A 19,985-nucleotide genomic window follows, 5' to 3' on the forward strand; every position below is an offset into this window, starting at 1 on the left:
ATATTAACAAGAAATATCAATAATATCTGATTTTCAGCTAGCAAAACCTTCTCAGTCTGCTCAGACTGTGTGTTGTTATCCTGCTGAAGGTGTGGGGTTCTCCCACCACCTTCCTCCAACAGATCTAGAGTTTTCTGTACCCTCCATGATGCACATCTGGAAATGCACAATAAAATGTTACTCAGAGGGAAAAGCCTCTCTTGCACTGGACATTCCAAAATGAACTGGATCAGGGTCAATAAAGCAGGAGCTGGGAGAGCACATGGGGACTGTCCTGTTCTCTTTTTTCCTGACCATTCGTATCCGACCGCTGTTAAATATGAGGCTGAGGAACTTCAGTCTGAACTGCTATTTCTTTTTTCTCACTTTTAATTGGGGATGCAAAAGTTTGTAAGGTTTGATGGGGTTTTTTTGGGACCAAAATTTTGCAGGTTTGGTTTTTTTTTTGGTTTTTTTTTTTTGGTTGGTTGGTTTTTTGATTTTTCTTTTTTTTTTTTTTTTTTTTTGGTCTGGCTGTGTTTGTTTTTGTTTTGTTGCGTTTTCCCCCTCAAAAATTGACCCTTTTTCCTCCGTGCTTCTCTTTGTAGATAGTAATTGTCCAGTTTGGAGGAAAACCATTCAGCTGTTCTCCCCTGCAGCTGGACCAGTGGATGTGGTGTGTATTTATTGGATTAGGAGAGCTGGTGTGGGGTCAGGTAAGCATTCAGGAAGCTGCACATTCAAAGGTGTGATATTGTTGATATTCCTCTGATTTCCTCTCTCAGTGCCCAGTGCAGCCCTCACTGAAACTCAAGGTGCTCTCTGAGAGCTTCAAGGAGAGATTTATTAGTAAGGATGATTTATCCCTCTGTTCCTTTGGGGCTTTTTGTTAATTTTCAGATCTTTCTAGCAGGGTGTGCTATCACCAGGGCCATCTTCACTTAGGCTTTTTTGTGAAAGATGTTGAGTCACAACTTCAGTCTTTTAGTCACAAAAAAATGCAGCAAAGGCAAATGCACTGTGACCTTCCCTGGAATGGAATTCCTCCTGTAGGATGTGGCAAAGTTTTGGAGCTGAAATGAGTTCCAGTTCTAGGTCAACCAGCTCATTCCCTTGCTGAAATTGTCATTCTGGCTACTGTCATAGGAAAAATTCCAATGCCTTTAAAATATTTCTGCAGTGATTCTCCATCCACTTAATTCTGGGTGTGCAGGATGGAAAAGGGAGTTCAAAAACCAAAAAAATTTTGCCCTTAATAGTTGTAGAAAATGGCAGTTAAATTAACATGTGCTTTTCAATTTCTGCCACATCCTCTTTCATCATTGGCTAATATAGAATTATGTATTGATGAAGAAACAAATGTCAATGAGATGATATTAAATAAATTGGGATTAACTCTCTGGAAGTGACATACACACACACAATCAGTATTAACATTCTACATTGTTCTTTTATGTGCAAACACAGGTTGCAAAGTTCATAATAATAATATTTTTTCACCTCTGAATGCACTAACAGGGTATTTAAGTTGTTGTCACCTGGTGCAGTAAAGAAAAATGTGAAGTTACATTTTTTTCTCTCAGATGTTAAAAAGATTTGTAGATCCACAGTTTGCCTCTATAAAGAGTCGAGAAATTGTCCACTGCAATTGAATTCTGCTGTGGTTCTACTGGAATTGTAATGAATAAATGCTTGCTTTCAATTCTGATTATTTGTTCTCTTCTGGGAAAAAAAAAAATCACCTTTTTTGACAGTTTGACCTCAGTTTTCCTTAGAAAAAGCTCAGAATCAGAACAGCTTTTAATGCATATCTGGCTGAAAACCACCACTATTAGATGATTCTGCTGTAATTATTACTTGAGGTTGAGATTTGACTTAAAGCCTTGCAGGAGGAAGACCTAAAATCAGTTTGATAATCTCAAAAAGGAAAGATTTATTGGCTTTTTTCCCCCCTTCTGTTTGGAAAATATAGCAACTTTTGGAGAAAGGGGAAGTCAAACAGGGAGGGGGAAAAGAATCCAAACTGCTTCATTCAGCTGTGAAAATTTCCCACAGCCTTTGATCAAACGTTTTGGCTTCTAAATTTTGTTATCCATGGTTATTACATAACCACCAAGAACTAATACTAATGTCAGCAATTTTTTTTCACTTTACTTGCCCCAGGTTTATTGTGAGACCTTAGACATTAAGTTAAAACTGGTATTGGAACACCTCCACAGTTTTAGCTCTGAGAAGAAAGCAAATACAGAGGGGAAAAATATCTGTCTTGTGGTCAATATTTAGTGACCAGAAGAGAAAATAGGATGCTAAAGCAAATCAATTGTGTCCATATTTACAGTCTGTGGCAGGCCTTTCTTCATGGAGCTCTTCAGTGAGAGAGAATTCTTTTCCTTTAGCAGTGATGCTTCTCTTCTGTCTCAGCCTTTTCTCTGCTGCTGTGACTCTTTCTAATTCAGCACAAAACAAATTTGTTATTTTATTTTTTTTTTAATCCACGTGCTGAACATGCTGTTCTTGTGAGCCATGAAAGGCAATCAAGATTTCCAAGTTTTGGTGTCAAAGCAGGCACTTCTGAAAGGAATTTAAGGAGAAGTTTCCAGCAAGTCAATTTGAGGTGCTTGGAGGGACAGTTTTCTGACAGCTCCCATCTCTTCTGAAAACCAAGACTTTCTAAAGTATTTCATATCCCATTCCCAGAATTATTGATCACTTATTAAAACTGTGATCATTTTTCTGGGAATAATATTTAGTTCTTTAACCTGCATCTATTGAGTCTGTGTCCTGAACTGGGTGGGTGTTGGCAGATACAGAAAATAAATGAATAATAAAAGAGCCATGTAAACACCTTAAGAAAAGAATTAGAGCAGAGTCTCATTAGCTTGGCTGAGGTGCTGCTGTGTCAAACACAGTCCTGACCCAATAGAGTTATTTTTATTAATATTGGCTTAAAAATCCTTTATCACCATCATTTTCATCAGATCCCAGAGTTTGCAGTAGTTTCTCTCTGTAGAGTGCTGGCATTGTAGTTTGAAAGTTGGGAGGCTGAAGGACTTTCAGTAAGTATTTAATTGATGAGCATTTCCCCTTTCTTTTTCTCTCCTCTTCTGTCTTTGCTCATGCCACACCATTCATTTTCCAGGTTTGGATCTTGTTTTTCAACCCCCCTTTAAAAAGGTTTTATAGTAGTGTAGAAGCTGGGTTTGGTTTGGTTATTTTGGTTTTTTGTTTTTTTTTTTTTTGTTTTTTTTTTTTTTTTTTTTTCAATCTGTCTTTAAAACATTATAATAAAACTGGCCTTGTGGACTGTGAAGCTCAAGGAGACCCTCAGCAAACTCAGAGGTTTGCTTTCACCCTGAAAATATCCAGAACCTTTCCATGTGTCTTCACTGCACCCATTCCAGTTTTCCAAAGCTCTCCTCACCAATTTTCTGGCAGCTGTCTCGGTTCTCTCTTCATTTTTCATACATCTGAGCTCTACTGTTGTGGTTGCTCACTGCTGAAAAGAAGACAAAAAGGAAAATTGCAGCAGTTTTTTGCTAAGTGGGTTTAAAAATTTGCTTTGCAGGAGATTTGCTTTAAGCATTCAGTGTGTTCCAGGTAATGTCTTGTTTAAATTGCCATGATTGGCTCCTGGTTTTATGCAAGGAATCAGAACAAAGAGAAAATGACTGCCCAACAGGGTAACACTGAAATGGATTTAAAATAATTGTCCAGCTGCAGTATCTACAATTTTAAAAGATTATTCTCCTGTATTAGTTACTTCCAAGGACCACTTGGGTGAGCAAAGAGAATAAGAAGAGGGGTTAAGTTAATCAGAATTTACTGATGGTAAGGACAGAGTGAGAGACAGCCCTATGAGAAATCCAACAACCAGATGCACACCTTTCAGAAAACTCAGTTTTGATAAATGCCAGAAAAGCATCCCATCTGCTGGAACAAAGGGAACCTGAATCCATGAACCAGGGGAGTGTGAGAAGATTTATCAGCATGAGATACAATGAGTTTTCACCTCCTATTACCACAAGTTATTGCAAATAACCAAACTCTAATTGCAGAGCTATCAATCTGCTTAAATTTTCTTTACATAATTACATTGAAATATTTCCATCTTGTTTTACCTTCTATTTATTTACTTGATAAGACTTTGCCCAGCCTTGAACCTGCTCCACACTGTGGTTTAGTGGTGCAAGTCATGCTAGTTGTTTACACAATAAATTAAATATTTTTGGGACTAAAATGGAGTTGTCCAAGTGCAAAGTGCTGTTAGGAACAGGCTTAGCTCTCCTTTATAGACCTCACTAAATATGATTGCTCTTCTGTAACTAGCAGATTGTTATACTGTTGCTCTTGAATGAGGCTTATGTTTTCAGTACTTTTTTGTAATTTTAGGTCATTGCAACCATCCCAACAAGTAGGCTAAAGTTTTTAAAGGAGGCAGGGAGGCTCACTGAGAAGGAGGAGGTCCCTGAGGAAGAGCTCAATGAAGATGTTGAAGAAATAGATCATGCAGAGAGAGAACTCCGACGTGGACAAATCCTCTGGTTCCGAGGGCTCAACAGAATCCAAACCCAGGTATGCTAAAAATAAATGCCCACAAGGTCTGGAAACACCCAAAGAAATGATTAATGTGAGATCAAGGCGAGCTAATGTTAACAGGAAAGCCACGGAGTGGCTGTGTGTGTGGAGGATGGCACTGGTTAATTGCTCCCGAAGGAAAAACATGAAAAACAAAAAAGGGGAACTGAGCAAAGGGGGTGTGTGCAGCTGAAGAGACAAACTGAAAAGATATAAAATGATCAAATGCAAAACCAGGGATCTGTGATTTGGGAATACCGTGACTGGATGTTCTTTTTCTCCTAGAGTGATGACAGCTCATAAAATTGTGCTGCTTGGCCAACGTCAGCTCGCAGAATATTATGAAAGCTTTCTAAAACGTATTGCCTGATTTGCTAAAAAAAAAAAAAAAAAACCTTGTTGCTGCCATTGCTGCACTAACAGAATAATTGAAATTGAGTCTGAAGTATGATGTACAATTTGATTAAAAAAATAAATCTGTTCAGTTCTGGCACTGCCACACATCGATCACGATTAAAAGGGATTGATTTCCTTTCCTATTAGGTAATGAAAAATGTGTTCTGGATTTTAGTAGGAATTAAGCAGCCATTAAATATTGAGGTGTAAGAGTTGGCTATTAGGAATGATTCCTGAGAAATATCTTTCCCCAACTTTTGCCAAACACAAAAATCCACGGCATTTTTTAATATACCAGACCTTTGCACTGAATCATGGTGCTATATATAGTGCAGGTTAAGGAGCTGTGAAATTTGTCCTGGAGTGCTGAAGAAAATCATGTGAAGTATTTTGCCTTTTCCATTGCAGTGAAGTGTTTCATTGCACTCAGGTGTGCTCTGCTTGATCTTTCTAAGATCAAGTATTTCTGCCAGCTTGCAGCAGAGAACAGATATCACCACATCAGATGTGCGTGTTTTACATGAGCCTGACAAGAAAAAGAGGTGAATAATGAAGAAAAAGATCTATTTTCCTTGAAAGAGTCTTCTAAAGAACATTTTTGTCTCAGAAGATTTGGGGGTTTTGTCTTCATCCAAGATAAACAGCACATTCTGCTTTTTCACATCTACAAATTGATACTTTTTTTTGGGAGGGGGAAGATGCAGCCATGAATTTAATAAAAAATGATGGAAAGAAGTCAAATTAGGGCAGTGAGGTCTCTTGGCTGCATCTGCAGAGCATAAAATGTAGAGAGATTAAGAGCTGGGGAATTCCCAGGGTTCTGTGGTAAGTGATTAAATACGGATCTTCAGCTCTGAGCTTGTGTGTCTTGACTCCATTGAGTCAGGAGCACTCATCACTAGAGAAAATTCAAATTTCAGTAGTGACAAACAGGTACCCAGGTACTGGTGACCTTCAGGGAAAGATGACCTCTAAATGTGCACTCTTTTCTCCCTGGTGGCTGTAGGAGGAGTGTTGCCTGTTGGCACTTCTGTCAGGATGTCTTTCTGGTTGGGGTGAGTGTAAACAACTTCGAGCAACACAAAGCAAATGACATCCTTCCAGTTCTCTTTCTAGTCTGAGAGGTAGCTTTTAGTTCTGCATCTCTTTGACCACTTAATTCACAGAGAAATGATTCTTTTCCACTACTTAAACCCAAATGAACATTAATTATGTCTCTTTGCTAACATCCACCTTGGTTTCCTTTCTGCTCTTAGTTGTAGAAGCACCTCTAGTAGGATGTCTCCCTCCTCTCTGCTAAGAGACCTCCGTGATTTTTCTTCTCATTTTATTTACTCAATGACTTTGATTTTTTTGCATCCATTTCACATCTGTGGAATGAAAAAAAAAAAAAAAGAAAAAAAAAAGAAAAAAGAAGATGGGCCAACAGATTGCAAAGCAGTGCCCAGGTGTGCAGTGGAGAGTGATGGGCTTAGGTCAAATTTGACCCCTGAGCTGTGTGTGGGGCCCATTCAGGTGGATTCATTCCTTTATAACACATTTCTCAGGAGGCCAGCAAAAGAAGAGCTCCTGGAAAGGTTTGGGATATCTTTAGGATCCCTGGGAGGATTTGCAGGAATCCTCTGCTGTCTAATGCACTCCTGGAGATGTGGAAGAAGAAGGCAGAGCATCCCCTCACTTTATATCTCTGAGGATGGCAGACCAGGATGAAACTCTGGGCTCAGGACCAGATTGGTCATTCAATCCTAACAACAGCATTTCCCACACTTGTGCTGTAAACTGGACTATTTGCCTTCATTTTCTCTTCAGTCACTCTTGGACAGGTGGCCCCAGCTCCCAGCAAAGCCTTCACTGCTGAAACAAAGGACCTACAACAGGCTGGGTGCTGTTTTCAGACAACCAGCACACCTTCCCTGGAGTGCTCCCGTTTCAACCCATCCAAGCTGACAACACAGTCACTTAAGGAAATTTTGCAGTGTTAATGAGACTTTTTTGGCTACATCCTCTCTCAAACAGAGGCTTCAACCCAAGGCACCAGAGGAGGGATTTCCACTGGGATTTTTCTGTTTCTATAAAAAACACACATAAATTTACTTGAAAGGAAGGTGTGTGAAAGATGCACATAACTAGGCTGGAGACTGGCTATCGACTTCTGATGCTCTTTTTGGCCTCCTTTTGTTCATTTAGATCTTTTGTTGTCTGATAAATATACAATAGGGAATATCTGATAGATATACAATAGGGAATCTCTGATAAATATTCAATAGGGAATCTCTGATAAATATTCAATGGGGAATCTCTGGATGGATGTGTGCTCCCCTTCTCTGAATGGAAATGTTTCCTTCCTGGAAAGCTCTCTCAGATGACCACTGAGGGGTGAAGCTTCACAAATGGCTTATCTTAGAGATGCAAGTTTGAGGAGGATCTAAAAGGGGTCTGAAATTGCAGAGACAGGACTTTCCAACAGTTTTCCACATTTTCCCCTAAGTTTTTGTTGCCGTTCTCACAAATTCTTCATTCTGAAGGAAGACAAGACTGATCACACCCTCTTGGCAGGTCTAACAGCCTTTGGGAAGTTCATCAAGCTCACCTTCAGGCCAAACTGCATAATCTGAGAAAAAAAAACAGAAAAGAACCCCCACATCTCACCTCCTTTAATTGTAGATTGAAAGCTTCTCCAGTTCCCTCACATTTGAGAATGGAAATGTTCTGAAGCGAGGGGATTCAAAAACTTCTCGTGTTTGTCAGAATTTTACACCCCTGGCCTGATTCTTTCCTCTTCTGCTTCATTCATCCTGAAATTCAGTTTGCTTTATCTGCCTCAAGTGGGAAATAACTGCCTGGAATGTTCTGAGAATAAAAGGAAAAGCTGAAAAAAAAATACAGGTGACATGGTAACTGCTACTTAAAGAGTGTTCCTCTTCAGATGCTAAAAAACCACACAAAGGTGCTGGACTGCATTTTTCACGCTTCATTTTTCATGTGAGAAACATAAAAACTTTTCTTTTGAACCAATTCAAACCTTCCAGCAGTGAAAGTCACTCCTGGCAAGAGGTTCTGAAGTTGGATAAAAAGCCAGCACCTCATTTTATGGTTTCCATGTAGCTTTTAATATAGAAAACATCGTGGTAGCCCCATGTAAGTGGAATGGAAACATTTTTTATTTCTTACAGAAAGGTGGCTTTTTTTTAGTTTTTTTTTTTTTTTTTTTTTTTTTTAATTTTTAAATTTATGTCCTGCTTAGAGATTAGGGGAATGAGACCTGGGTTCTACTCACATAAATGACAACAGAAATGCTTCTGAAAATCTGTTCTGTGTTAAAAATCAGGAAGAAGTATCTGTTCTGCCAGGACTGTTCTGCTACTATCAGATTTTTAAATTTTTTTTTAATTGATAATCACTGATATTCTTATTTGCTGTGCACACCTAAAAAATGGATCTTCTAGAATATAGAACATAGAGAAAAATGAGACAGGTGTGAAAAATGCCGACCTTATGGATAAGCTTCTAATGTAGGACAGTATTTTTTCTCTACCTGAAGGCCTATAATCAAAACATGATTGCTTCCTATATCGTGTTGGAATTTTTTTTAACTTATGAATTTTTATTTCCTTTCTCCTTTTTAGCAGCTCAAATTGTTCTAAATAAATGCATTCCTTTGTCATTAAAAGGTTCCACCTTAATTCAAAATGCACTGTTTATTTCCGTGAGCTCTTTTCTTTGTTATTTTCTGCTTGGAGAAGACAAACTTTTGGGCCAAGTTCTTCTCTTCTTTCTTGGCTTCAGGCAAAGCACAGCCCTGAATGTTCAGCTTTTAGGATTCTGGGGAGGCTGTCATCTTCCCACCAGGAATTATATCCATGAACAGCTGGAGTTCATTTCTTCAGGAGAAAAGCAAATTACATGGCTGTAATTCTTCTTCTCTGAAGAAACCATTAAATACAGATCTTCCCTCATCTTTTCACTCTTGTACCAAAGGCTTTCAGTTTGCCAGGAAGGCTTTTGCACATCTCAGGGTTTATCACAGAAGTACTCATTTCATGCCCTCAGTGAGAGTCTTTTTTGAATGGTCTCTTTTGAAGAGTGCTCTGTCACCTGGGTTAGACCCTAAGAACCCACGATCTGTATTTAATTCTACTTTTGTAGAGCATTTCAGGTGAGTATTTAATGTGCCACTTCACCAGTGGTTTGAGCCATGTGGTGTTTCCATGAGCCTGAGCTGACGATCCCCCTGGTCCCCTACCCCACGTGCAAACTCACCTCACATTTTATTTACTGTGATTTGCCTTTGATTCACTGTGAGATTTGCACTGGACATGTAATTCTGCTGCCAAAACCAAAGCTCTCCAACGTTGTGGGGACTGCTGAACACTGCCCAGCCCTGGGTGTGCACAGAGAAATGGTACCAGGGCTCAGACAGAGCAAACCAGCTGCTTGGGCTTTGTGGAGGAAAATTCACTGTGATAATTGCACAGCAGTAACCTGGGATCCCTTTTCCAGCTGGCTGTGGTCGATTATTCCTATAAAAACATGCAGGCAAATAAACAGTGATGGCCAAAGACAAGATTAAGGGAGGGAAAACATCCATATTATTAAAGATGCAAATTGGTTTATTCCTAAGTCTGACCACAGCAGAAGATCATAAATTCGTTCTAGCGCTTCCCACTTGGAAAATTTAGGAGAGTTTGCACCAAGATTTGTGCTGTTTAAATTGATAAAAATGCCACCAATTTACCTCTTTCTAGACTGGAGATCTCCAGAAATGTGGGTTGCATGGTCTGGTAACAGCGGGTTACTTCAAACGAGTAGTTGGGTGAATTCCTCCCGTGGATAATCCGCTGCTTTGTCTGTTGTGGTGGCACCAATGCAACACAGAGGACATTTTGGGCTGTAGGGATTTGTGGGATTTACTCCTGCCAATCCCTGGCTTTCCCTCTGTACCCAGAGCCTGCTTTTTATGGGTTTATACTGGTGCCAAAGGACGCCTTGAAATACTCAGCTCTGTTTTGAACTCATCCTCTGTGGTGGGGAGTAAGAGGAAGGTGTCCAGGATGGATCTGTCAAACAGGGAATACAGCAGGCATGTGAAAATAAGTAGAAGATTGTCATGTTGTTTGCTGTAATAATCAATCCAGTTCCACATCATTTTCTGGGTGCTTTTAAGTGCTCTGTATAAAGATAAAATATTAATACTTTTTAATCTCCAGTTACAAACCCCAAACATTCTTTATCACTGTGCTAAATTTATACAAATTTTCATTACAGAAAAGGTTGGCTAAAATAGTGGAAGAATTATTTTATCAAACTAGTTTACTGACAACCCTGGGTTTGTTGACAAAATAGAGTCATATATTGAATTTTAAAGTTTTTCTGTTTTGGTTGAGTGTCATCCCCAATCCCATCCCGCAAATTCCAATTGAGTGACTGAACTTTTCTCCCTGGAGAGACATAACAGCATAATTTGAATCTCAGTAGGAAAAAAAGACTGGAGATTAGTTACATCAGGTGTTCCAGCTGATTTTATTTACCTCTAAATAAAATGGTTTAAACTTTAAAAAAAAACCCTGTTATTTCAAATCTTCTACTTGTTTAAAGTGATGCAGCTCCACTGCCTCCTGTGGAGCTACCTCACTTTATCCAGACAGAAAATTTGAATCATTTCTAAAAACACTGAGAAGGGGCACCTTGATTCCAGCTGGAGTAGAAGCGCGTGCACGGTTGATTTGTTGTTTTTCATGATTATTCCTGTCAGTTATGCAACTGTATCCATACTTTAAGCAACTTGTCTCGTTCTTTCCTCCGTTACAGATCGAAGTAGTCAATACTTTCAAGAGTGGCACTTCCTTTCAGGGGGCTCTCAGGAGACAGTCCTCCGTCACAAGCCAGACCCAGGATGTAACCAATATTTCTAGCCCTAGTCACGTATCGTTATCCAATGCTCTTTCCTCTCCTACCAGCACCTCTGCTGCTGCGGCTGGGCGTGAGTGTGAATTCTTACTGCACCCGACCCTCAGAGATGCCAACTTAGCCAGAGTCGCTCCAGACTCAGCTCCTCTGCCCCTCCCCAGCCTCTGCTCCCCCTTTAATCAGCTCCAAACCCCGGGACATGATTACTTTGTGTACAGTAGATGCTCCCCAGGAGTTGTTCTCTCTTTGTCTCTTTGCTAACTCACAGCGAGGACAGGAATTTAGGGGCATTTTTTATTGTGAGGAGATTTTAATTTCATTTGAGGGCTCTCTGTCAGCTTTTCTTTCCTTTTTCAGGTTTTATTTTCTACTGCTTCTAAAATACAGACTTCTAATGATTCTAGAGCTTTTCAGATATCAGACCATTCCACCAACTTGTCCAGGAAAGACGTGGAAATGAAGGAACAAGAAACAGGGAATCTAGTTTATGATGCCAGGCTTAAACTTTATATGAAAGATGAAAGACTTCTTTAAGTTTATTCTCTCTATCTTATTTTGTTTTAGATTTATTACCTCTGTGTTATTTAGATTTAGATTTATTCTCTCTATCTTATTTAGATTTATTATCTCTGTCATATTTAGATGTAGATTTATCATCTCTAAATTCACTGGCAGGTAATGCAATTCAATGCAGGTAAGCATTGAAGCAGGAGGGACCTAGACAAGTTAAAGGACAGTGTTGAAACAACAAAATCAGTGTGGTAACACATTTTTTTAGGAGAAACAGATTTCTGAATCCTAATATCCTGACACAGTTTGGTTTTAGATGGGAAATATCTCCTGAAGAAGTACTGAAGTGAAGGAAAAATCTTTGAGGCAGCTGATAAGGAAGGGCTGTGAAAAATGCCAGTTGCTCAGAAAGATCTGACTCTGTTTCTAGATTTTTATTTATTCAGGACTGTGAGTAACTATTTTTATTACAGCATTAAAAGAACATTTAAATGTGTAGAACTCAGCTTACAAGCCTGTCACACACTTCAGAAGATAATTGGGTATATTCCTTATACAAGTTTTAGTAGTTGGCCAAATACAGAAGAAGCTGCTCTTATCTGCCTGGCCAACAGAGAAAGGGAAGGCAGACAGAGAAAAGGCAGAGAAGAAAAGGGGGTAAAATTCCAGAACTCCTGCAGGAAAAAGGAAGCTTGACCTTTCCATTCTGTTTGAGTGCAAACCCTCACAGTATTTGCACACCAAACATTCAGACATGACTTTAATAGCAGCAATTAAAATCTTACCAAACAATCACAAATAGTCTCAGAAGTATTTGTCCATCAGACAGATCTCTGAAGGGTATTTTTGCTTTTTTCATGTCTGGTTGATTGGTTGGTTGGTTTTTAAAGTGTTTTCATGCAAGAGCAGAGCACAGCACCAGAAGTTTTATTGGATTTAAAGGAGAAACTTCATTTTTGCTAAAGCTATTTAGGTTCCCAATTTGGCAGTTGCTTCTTGGAGAATTTTCTATATTTTTCTATTTTTGTCTTGGGAAGTTTGGCCTGAGAACTTTCACCTCAACAGCCCCAACTATTCCAGGGCAGCAGCAGGATCAGGGGAAGTGAAGTCATGGGGGTTCCTGAGCCCAGGTTCCCTCATTTCCACACTGAGCAGGGCGCAAAACCCCAAAATCCCAAAGCAGCTTTTCATCCAGGGAATGATTGCCTGGGATAGAATTTCTCCATTTGAGCAGGAAACTGGGAGCAGCTTGTGCTGTGGTAAATGTTTCCTTAATATGCTGTAGCCAGCACTCTAGGAGGAAAGATCTAATAAAATTTAAATAGACAATTTATCTTCCCTCTCTACTCTCCACTGCAGCAAAGCAACAAGAATTGGATGTTATTGTGTCTTGCTTGACAAGGGCCTCACTCGTTTATGGGCTGAAGTTAATTAATAGGAGAAAGCAGAATCTGCTCCAGCCTTTGTCATGTTTCATTTGGAGAAATAAAACAGGTGTCCAGAGCTCCTCGTGGTTATAGCCACGTTTCTTCAGTAAAATAAAAGCCAGGTTATTGATTTGTTAAAATTCCCAGAGATAAGGATCTCTAGGGCAGGGGGCAATTAGAGATTGGGATTTTAAAGCAGTTATTCTGTAGTGTTGGTGTTTTATTGCCACAGCAGAATGTCTGCTGGTAGTAAATCAAAAGTTATAACACTTAGGGAAAGTTTTGATTTATTCCTACAAAGACACACATTTATGAATGGCAGTGAAAAACCCCATCTAGTAAAACCCCCATGGTTTTTATTTTTCAATAGGGTATTTACAGCGGGTTGCTCATATTCAAGAACCTGGAAAACCTTTCCTAATCCAAATTTCATAGAAATGGGAGATATTTTTGTGAACTGGCACTTTTTGAGGAAATCCCTGTTGCAAAATGCTCACCTAGGGCTGCTCTCCAGCTCTGTGCTTAAAATGTGTGTGGGCACACAGGGCTGGCTGCTTTCCCCTGAGCTGCTCAGAATGGCTGAAATCCCATTTTTTTCTTCCTGTGGGGTGGAAGGGAATAATGGGATAATTGTACTTCTGATTTTGAAGCCTTTCCCAGTCTTCAGGATTGTTAAAAATATATGTAAATGTATTATGGGTAGTATCAAGGGAAAACCTTGAGAGTCTAGGACGGAAAACAGGGTCTAGTTCTTGAAACTTGCTCAGGATGTTGCAACAATTGGGATATTTCAGGAGTCATTTTGGGAGCCCAGAATGGAGAGGGTCTGATATCAATAAATACTTAATTAAAAAAATAGGAATCACATGATGCTCTATTGATATGATAGTCTAATTAAACAGAGCATTCATGAAGCTCTTTACAAATTGTGTTGCTTTTTAATATAAAGTTTATTGTGACACCTTGCCAATCTGTGAGATGTCTCCTGCAGGTTTATAGTAACATTTTGGATTTTTTTTAATGGACTATTTTTTCTAGCCCTTTTGGGCAAATTCATGTTTAATTCCAAGCTTTGTGCTTGCTTAAAGAGAAGTCTGCCTGTGGAATGCATCCAGCCCTAGAGTGGTTTGTGAAACAGGTCAGCAAGTAATTACCTGTAATTAACAGCTATTTACAAATATGGCCCATTCAGAGTTGTGGGATCCCTTAATTAAAAGCAGTTTGTACAAGGGAATATTTAATACAATACTAAAGTTTCCCTAGTGAGCCATCAGTGTGTGATTTGTGATTACAAATGACAAATTTCTGGATGTCACCATTAATGGGTAACAGCGAGGTCTGTGAGTCTCTTATCTCTTTTGAAAGACATTGCAGCTTTAAACAGAGCAAAAATTCCTGCAAATGAAAACCTGGCATTTTGTATATTCTGATAAAATTATGGAATTCATTTAAATGCACACTAAATATGTGCACCTGTTTAATGCAAACCTTTAAGCTACTGAAAATGAAAATATGGGGAAGTTAAGCAAGGTGGTGTCAGATCTTCTCAGACACAGATTTACAGACACAAACTTCCATCATTTGAAAGCTCTGGCACTGCAGAGTTAAGGGTGGGTTCAGGTACAACCTCTGCTGGATTTGTGTTTTATATGCATTTCTTTCTATGTTTTATTTGGAGGGAAAAATACCCCAGAACCTTGGGGCAGTGCAGCATCCTTTTTTCCTTTTGAAGCTCAGAATTAGTAACACCAAAAATTATCTTGTGCTTAACACTGAGTATGTGACTAAAGCTTTTACCACTAGATTTTTTAGTTAGGTAGAGGGTGAGAATATCTAACTGTACACAAAGTAAACAAGTCTTTATCCTTCTCTGTGTATTCCTGGTTCTCAGAGGTTTGCATTAGCAATAGGTAACCCCTGCAAAAGAACACAGTTGCAGAATTTCCAAGAAAGACACACATTTAATATTCCTCTGTACTTGCTCTTCCTCTCATTCTCATATGGAGCTCATACTCTTCCCAAGTGGTATCAGTCAGGAACTGCAGGTCCCTGAAAAAAATCACTCCTTTCTTTCAGAAAATATTCTAATTTTTAAGTTTAGGGAGCACTGGGGAAACAACAAACAAACTAAACAAAACCCCAGGAAAAGAGACCTCCCAGGGGTCCTTTTTCTTGGTTCTGATGAGAACTGTCTTGTCAGAGGTTTTTAGAAGTGAATATTTAAAGCAATCACTTGAAACTTTTTACTTCATGAACCCCAGCAACAGTGGCCTCAAATAACCCACTTGTATGGTGAGACAGGAGAAAACACAGAGTCACAACTCCAAATTTTATAGCAGCAGTTAAAACCTCATCAATCAATCAATCAAAAAATGCTCTCAGAGGCATTTGTCCATCATACAGATCTTGGAAGGTTTTTTTGGCTTATTTTTCTGTCTGGTTGATTTTTGGTTGGTTTTTAAGAAGTTCTTCCTGCAAGAGCAGAGCACAGCACCCTTAAGGCTGGATTTGTGCTCTGCCTCACTTGGAGGGGCCACAGCCTCCAGAACTGGGGCTTCACTTGCACGGCAAGAGAACCTTTCCCATTCCCCTTTTAATTAAAGAGTGGTTGTGGTTTCTGAGATGTGCCAAGAACGTGTCCTGTGTAGAACATTCAGCGTTTGCTGGGGGTGGCACGAGGGCAGGAACTGTCAGGTACAGGTGGAGCTGTCACCCACGGCTTTGCTGTGGACTGGCACGAGGCCACGAGCATCTGCAAACTGTGTCACACCCACGTGAGGCACTCAGCAAGCTCAACTCCAGTGGCTCTCACAGCCCATTTCCCAAGAGATCCTCTTAAAGAGTCCATTGAACTGTTTGCAAGCTGTTGTGTATGAAGAGCTTCTATAGTTCTTACAGATTTAATTTTCTATGAAGGAAATAATTCAGAATTCAGAGCTAAAACTTGAGCTAAAGTCTTGCTTGGGTGGAATTTTTTTCATGAAGAAAAATGGGAACTAATTTCTTTTAAAGAAATCATCTATTTTAATAAATGTTGAGGCAAAGATTGCTGCTCAGAATCAATCTACATTCACATCACAGACCAAGCCCAGTGGGCAATTTCTATACAGGAAGGTTTAACCATCACAGGAGGAAATGGAACAAGCAGAACTTAAATCAAACCCACAGCTAAAATTATGTTTCTAAAAGTTGCACCATTGAACCAGAGACTGGGGTTCCATACTAAAGCCTAGGACTTCCCACTGGCTGTAACCAAGGTTTGACAAAACCCTCCTGGGATATGCAAAAAATCAAAATCAACTCCTGGATCTCCTCCCTGAAGGATAATTAAGCAGATTTAGAGCCTAAATATAAACTCAAGCCCTCAAGTGGAGACGTGCCATGGCAGGAAGGGTTAGATCCTAAAGCACAAACAGGTTCTTTTAAAGGCTTGTGTGATTTATTTAAATCTGATGCAAAAATGTCCAACTCCATAATTTTGCAGTGATCCTGCTGTGGAAAGTGGAAGCCCTGCACAGGGCTCTGCTCTTTTACTCTAAAATACAGTGGAATTCAGCCCTTTTGTGGAAGGAGAACCAGGCCTGTGTGGGTGCTCTGCTTTCCTTGCTGCCCGTGGTTTGAATTTTGAGCAGCCCTTGCAGGATTTGCTGCATCTTTATGTGGGAAGAGAGCAGCACAGATAATGTTATGCATCTGTTTCACTCGTTAAAGTAGAGAACTAGAATTTCTAAATTTTATACATGTTTTTTAACTTTATATTTGAATTTGCTCAACTTCTGCATCCTAGTCCCCAGAACATAGGAGGCCCAACATTTACAGGTGACCCCAATTCATGCAACATCTCCTGTGGAGACCTAATCTGATTTTCCTCACCTAAAACTGGGGTGATTCAAAAAGAAATCCCAATATACTGAAGATGTTTTCTATTTCAAAGCTTTCCATGTGCAATAGTCCTTAACCAAACTCCTTTACCTTTTTACAGTTTAGTCTTGACCTAGAATAGTCTCACTTACACCTAAGAGTTGGCATCTCTTTGCAAAATTGACCTCTTGTTTACAATTTTATACTAATCACCTTACTGACCTTTCAGTATTGAATTTATTTGCTGTTGCAGTGCCCTACTCTCTACTGTCTGAATATTAAATGTGTTTGTTTTCCCAGAGGGCTAGAGAACATTGGACAAAAGGGTTCAGCAGGAGAGAGTGAAATAAAAAGAGGTTGTGAGTCTTTAACCTTGAGCCTGAAATGAATGTGAACCAAACTCCAGATACTTGGCTTAGATGAAGCCAGGTAAACATTCGAGTATAAGCCCACACACTACAACCAGAACACAGCTGTTGGTGCTTACCAGGCTTTGGAGATTTTGCCTAGATGGTTGTACTTAGGACTGACATTCTGAATATCACCTTTTTCTTCTGATGGGAAAAAAAAAAATTGTAGTATCTAAAATTCTATTTCTTTTTTTTTTTTGTTGTTGTTGTTTTTTTTTTTTTCTTGCCTGATGCAGTATAATAAATCTGACTTTCAAGGTGGGATGAAGCTGAAGAGTTTTTTTCTGTTACAGCTCCAGAGAAGAAAGAAGTGGAAACTTATAGCAATGTCAAAAATGTCCTGAAGTGTTGTCCCCGCAGTCTTTTGTTAAAAGCAGTTCATTTTTTTCTGTTGTCTCCATTACTGTGAGAAAAGGGAGCTGTATCTTACTGTTTGTCTTCCCTTGGCATTGTCAGTCTCATAAAGAAACACCATTACATGAACTCTACACAGTTCATACTAAACCAACACTTCCCAGGTTCTATCCATCATGGATGTCCCTGCTTTTCCATGCTTTTACAGCCATAACAACATCCCAAGTTCATCTGCTTTATTTTATCTTCAAAAAAAAAAAAAAAAACAAAACTGCCTGGGCTTTGTTTCAGCAAAGCCCCAAAGCATTTTTTCACCAGACACTACCTCAAATCTTGAGTTTAAACATGTATTAAAACAATTTGTTGCTGTTGGGCCATGTAACTCTGGGTAAATAATATTTTTAAATCTGGGAGATGGATCAGGTGTAATAGGTAAATTAAATATTGTAGTATTATGGTAGAGAAATTAAAATGCCACCTTTATATGCAACAAACCCTCTGCCTTTGTTTCCACTAAGTTTTGTCCCTGAAAGCAGTAATTTGATCCATTGGGGGACAGGCTTTGAAGGACATTTTGAATTTTATTGCAATGCAGAAATTCTGTTATTGAATGATGTGTGACTTAAAAAAAAAAAAAAAAGTTTTCTTCTGGATGCCAAGCTAAGTATGCAACATTTTAAGCTGAGGAGGGAGTTTCCTCTAAAGTGAAAAATTAGTGGAAAACAAGTATACATCTCTGTAGAGAAATTTTAATTAAAGATACGGGTTTCTACAGCTCCCTTGTGAAGAAAACTCTTTAGAAATGTAATTTGATTTATTGTCAGCTTTAGGGACTTGCCCAGTTTGGCCCTTCCATTACCATTGCCTTCAGAAGGTGACCTACCTTAGGTGTCAGCAGAGCTGAAGCAGTTCTAAGCTAATATTTCCAGAACAAACCAATGTGAACAAGTAGAAGCCATTCCAGAAACACCTCAATGTTCTTGCAAGACCCAAACAATCCTATCCAAAAATTTTGCCACACACCTTCACCCAAAGTGAGAGGCTGCAGTTCTATCTTCAGACCATGCAGCTAAAAGTCATTATTGCTCCCCTGCAATGGCTCATTAATTAATTAATTCCAGAGCCACTGCAGAGCCCCAAATGCAGGTCATGGCAGGCACGTTTGCAGAGCTGCCTGTCAAACACAGCTGGAATCTGTAGTTTTCCCTGGATTGATTAGGGGCTTGGAATTAAATCCAAACAAGATGCCAAATGTTGGTATTAAAGCAATACAGATGCTTTCCCTACTGTGGGACGTGGAGCTCACAAATTGACATCAGTTCCTCCCTTGCTAAATCTTGCAGACTTAAACACAGTTTGTGTGATGAACAAAAGCTTTCCTTTCTTTGGATCCTGCTGGATCTGTTCAGGATAATATCAAACTCTTTTATTTAAGTAAAAATTTACCTTCACTATAAAGAATCCAGCTGGCAAATAGAAGCTAAGTCTATGCCATAAAAAGTGGCTGTTTCCAAGAAAATAGAATTATCTTGTTAATTGATGAGCTCTAGCATCCAGCTGCAGCTGAAGAGGTGACCGGTATTTGTGTTTGGAAAGCAGAAATAATGGGGAGGTTTGCAGAAATGTCACCTCATCAGGCCATACTAGAAAGTGCCCACGGTACAAAAAGTTTCCTGATTTAAAATAGGGCAATATGGGAATGTGGTTTTTAAGGCTGCCTCAACAGTCATAGAATTTTTTTCATCATTTAGACTAATTACTCTGCACTTTAAAAGACAAGCTAGGAGGGCATAGATAGTGAAGGGATTTGTCACCTTTTCTGTCTTAACAATGCAGATGAATCTCTTACCCCACTTTGTTGACTCTACAGAGCCCTCACACAGCTCAGATTCAGCTCTCATAAACCCCTGGTTTTTAATTCCAGGAGCTCTCTTAGGTACACTGTGTGATTGCAGTGGATGAAATTGATTCAAAATTTATTTGTTGGTATTTTTTTTGTGGAAGACAATTTTCCCTCTTGCATCTCTCCAACCTAAAATGTTCTCACACCCCAAGGTCTGGCTGAGCCATTCTGTGCCACTCCAATCCTCTTACCTGGAGCATTAAGCAGTCACATGAACTACTTTTTGTACTGTGCCCTGCTGTTACCAAATGGATCTGTGAAGGGAAGGGAGAGTATTTGGGCTGACCCAACGATCTGAACATGGCAGGACTTCAGCTGTTAAGATTTTTTAAAGATTTTAAATTTAGAGAGCATAAACAAGGACCGAGAACAAAGAGAAAAAAAAAAAACCAAAACAAAACTAAACCAAGTCAGCCTCCTCGTCAAATGTGCTGAAATTCTGTACAACTTGGCCAGCTCCAAGCACGGGATCAGCTGGACCCCACAGCTGGAACCCTGTGGCCCATGCCATTACAGAAGTGCAGTCTGACAAGGAAAAGAGGAATTAAAGCTTTCCAAAGTGGTGTATCAGGCCAACCAATATGTGCAGCATATTTACATGTAAAAAGATCCACATGCCAACCACCAAACCATTTCAAATGTGTGTGGAGAAGCTTTCACAGT

At 39.4% G+C, this 19,985-nt stretch overlaps 1 protein-coding gene across 5 annotated transcripts in view; it reads left to right on the forward strand.

The window, feature by feature from the left end:
* Positions 1-19,985, forward strand: part of ATP2B2 (ATPase plasma membrane Ca2+ transporting 2) — a 399,188-nt gene that overhangs the window by 374,238 nt on the left and 4,965 nt on the right. For 3 of the 5 annotated variants that reach the window (XM_053989797.1, XM_053989798.1, XM_053989801.1), the window contains 2 exons: positions 588-695; positions 4,369-4,551. In XM_053989797.1, the coding sequence (XP_053845772.1) occupies positions 588-695; positions 4,369-4,551 (291 nt within the window). Of the gene's footprint in view, positions 1-587; positions 696-4,368; positions 4,552-10,758; positions 10,931-16,955; positions 17,012-19,985 lie in introns of all 5 variants that reach the window. The other 2 variants (XM_053989800.1, XM_053989799.1) reach the window with 2 other exon arrangements.

The sequence above is a fragment of the Vidua macroura genome, chromosome 13 (assembly GCF_024509145.1).
Source record: "Vidua macroura isolate BioBank_ID:100142 chromosome 13, ASM2450914v1, whole genome shotgun sequence".
Lineage (NCBI taxonomy): Eukaryota > Metazoa > Chordata > Aves > Passeriformes > Viduidae > Vidua > Vidua macroura.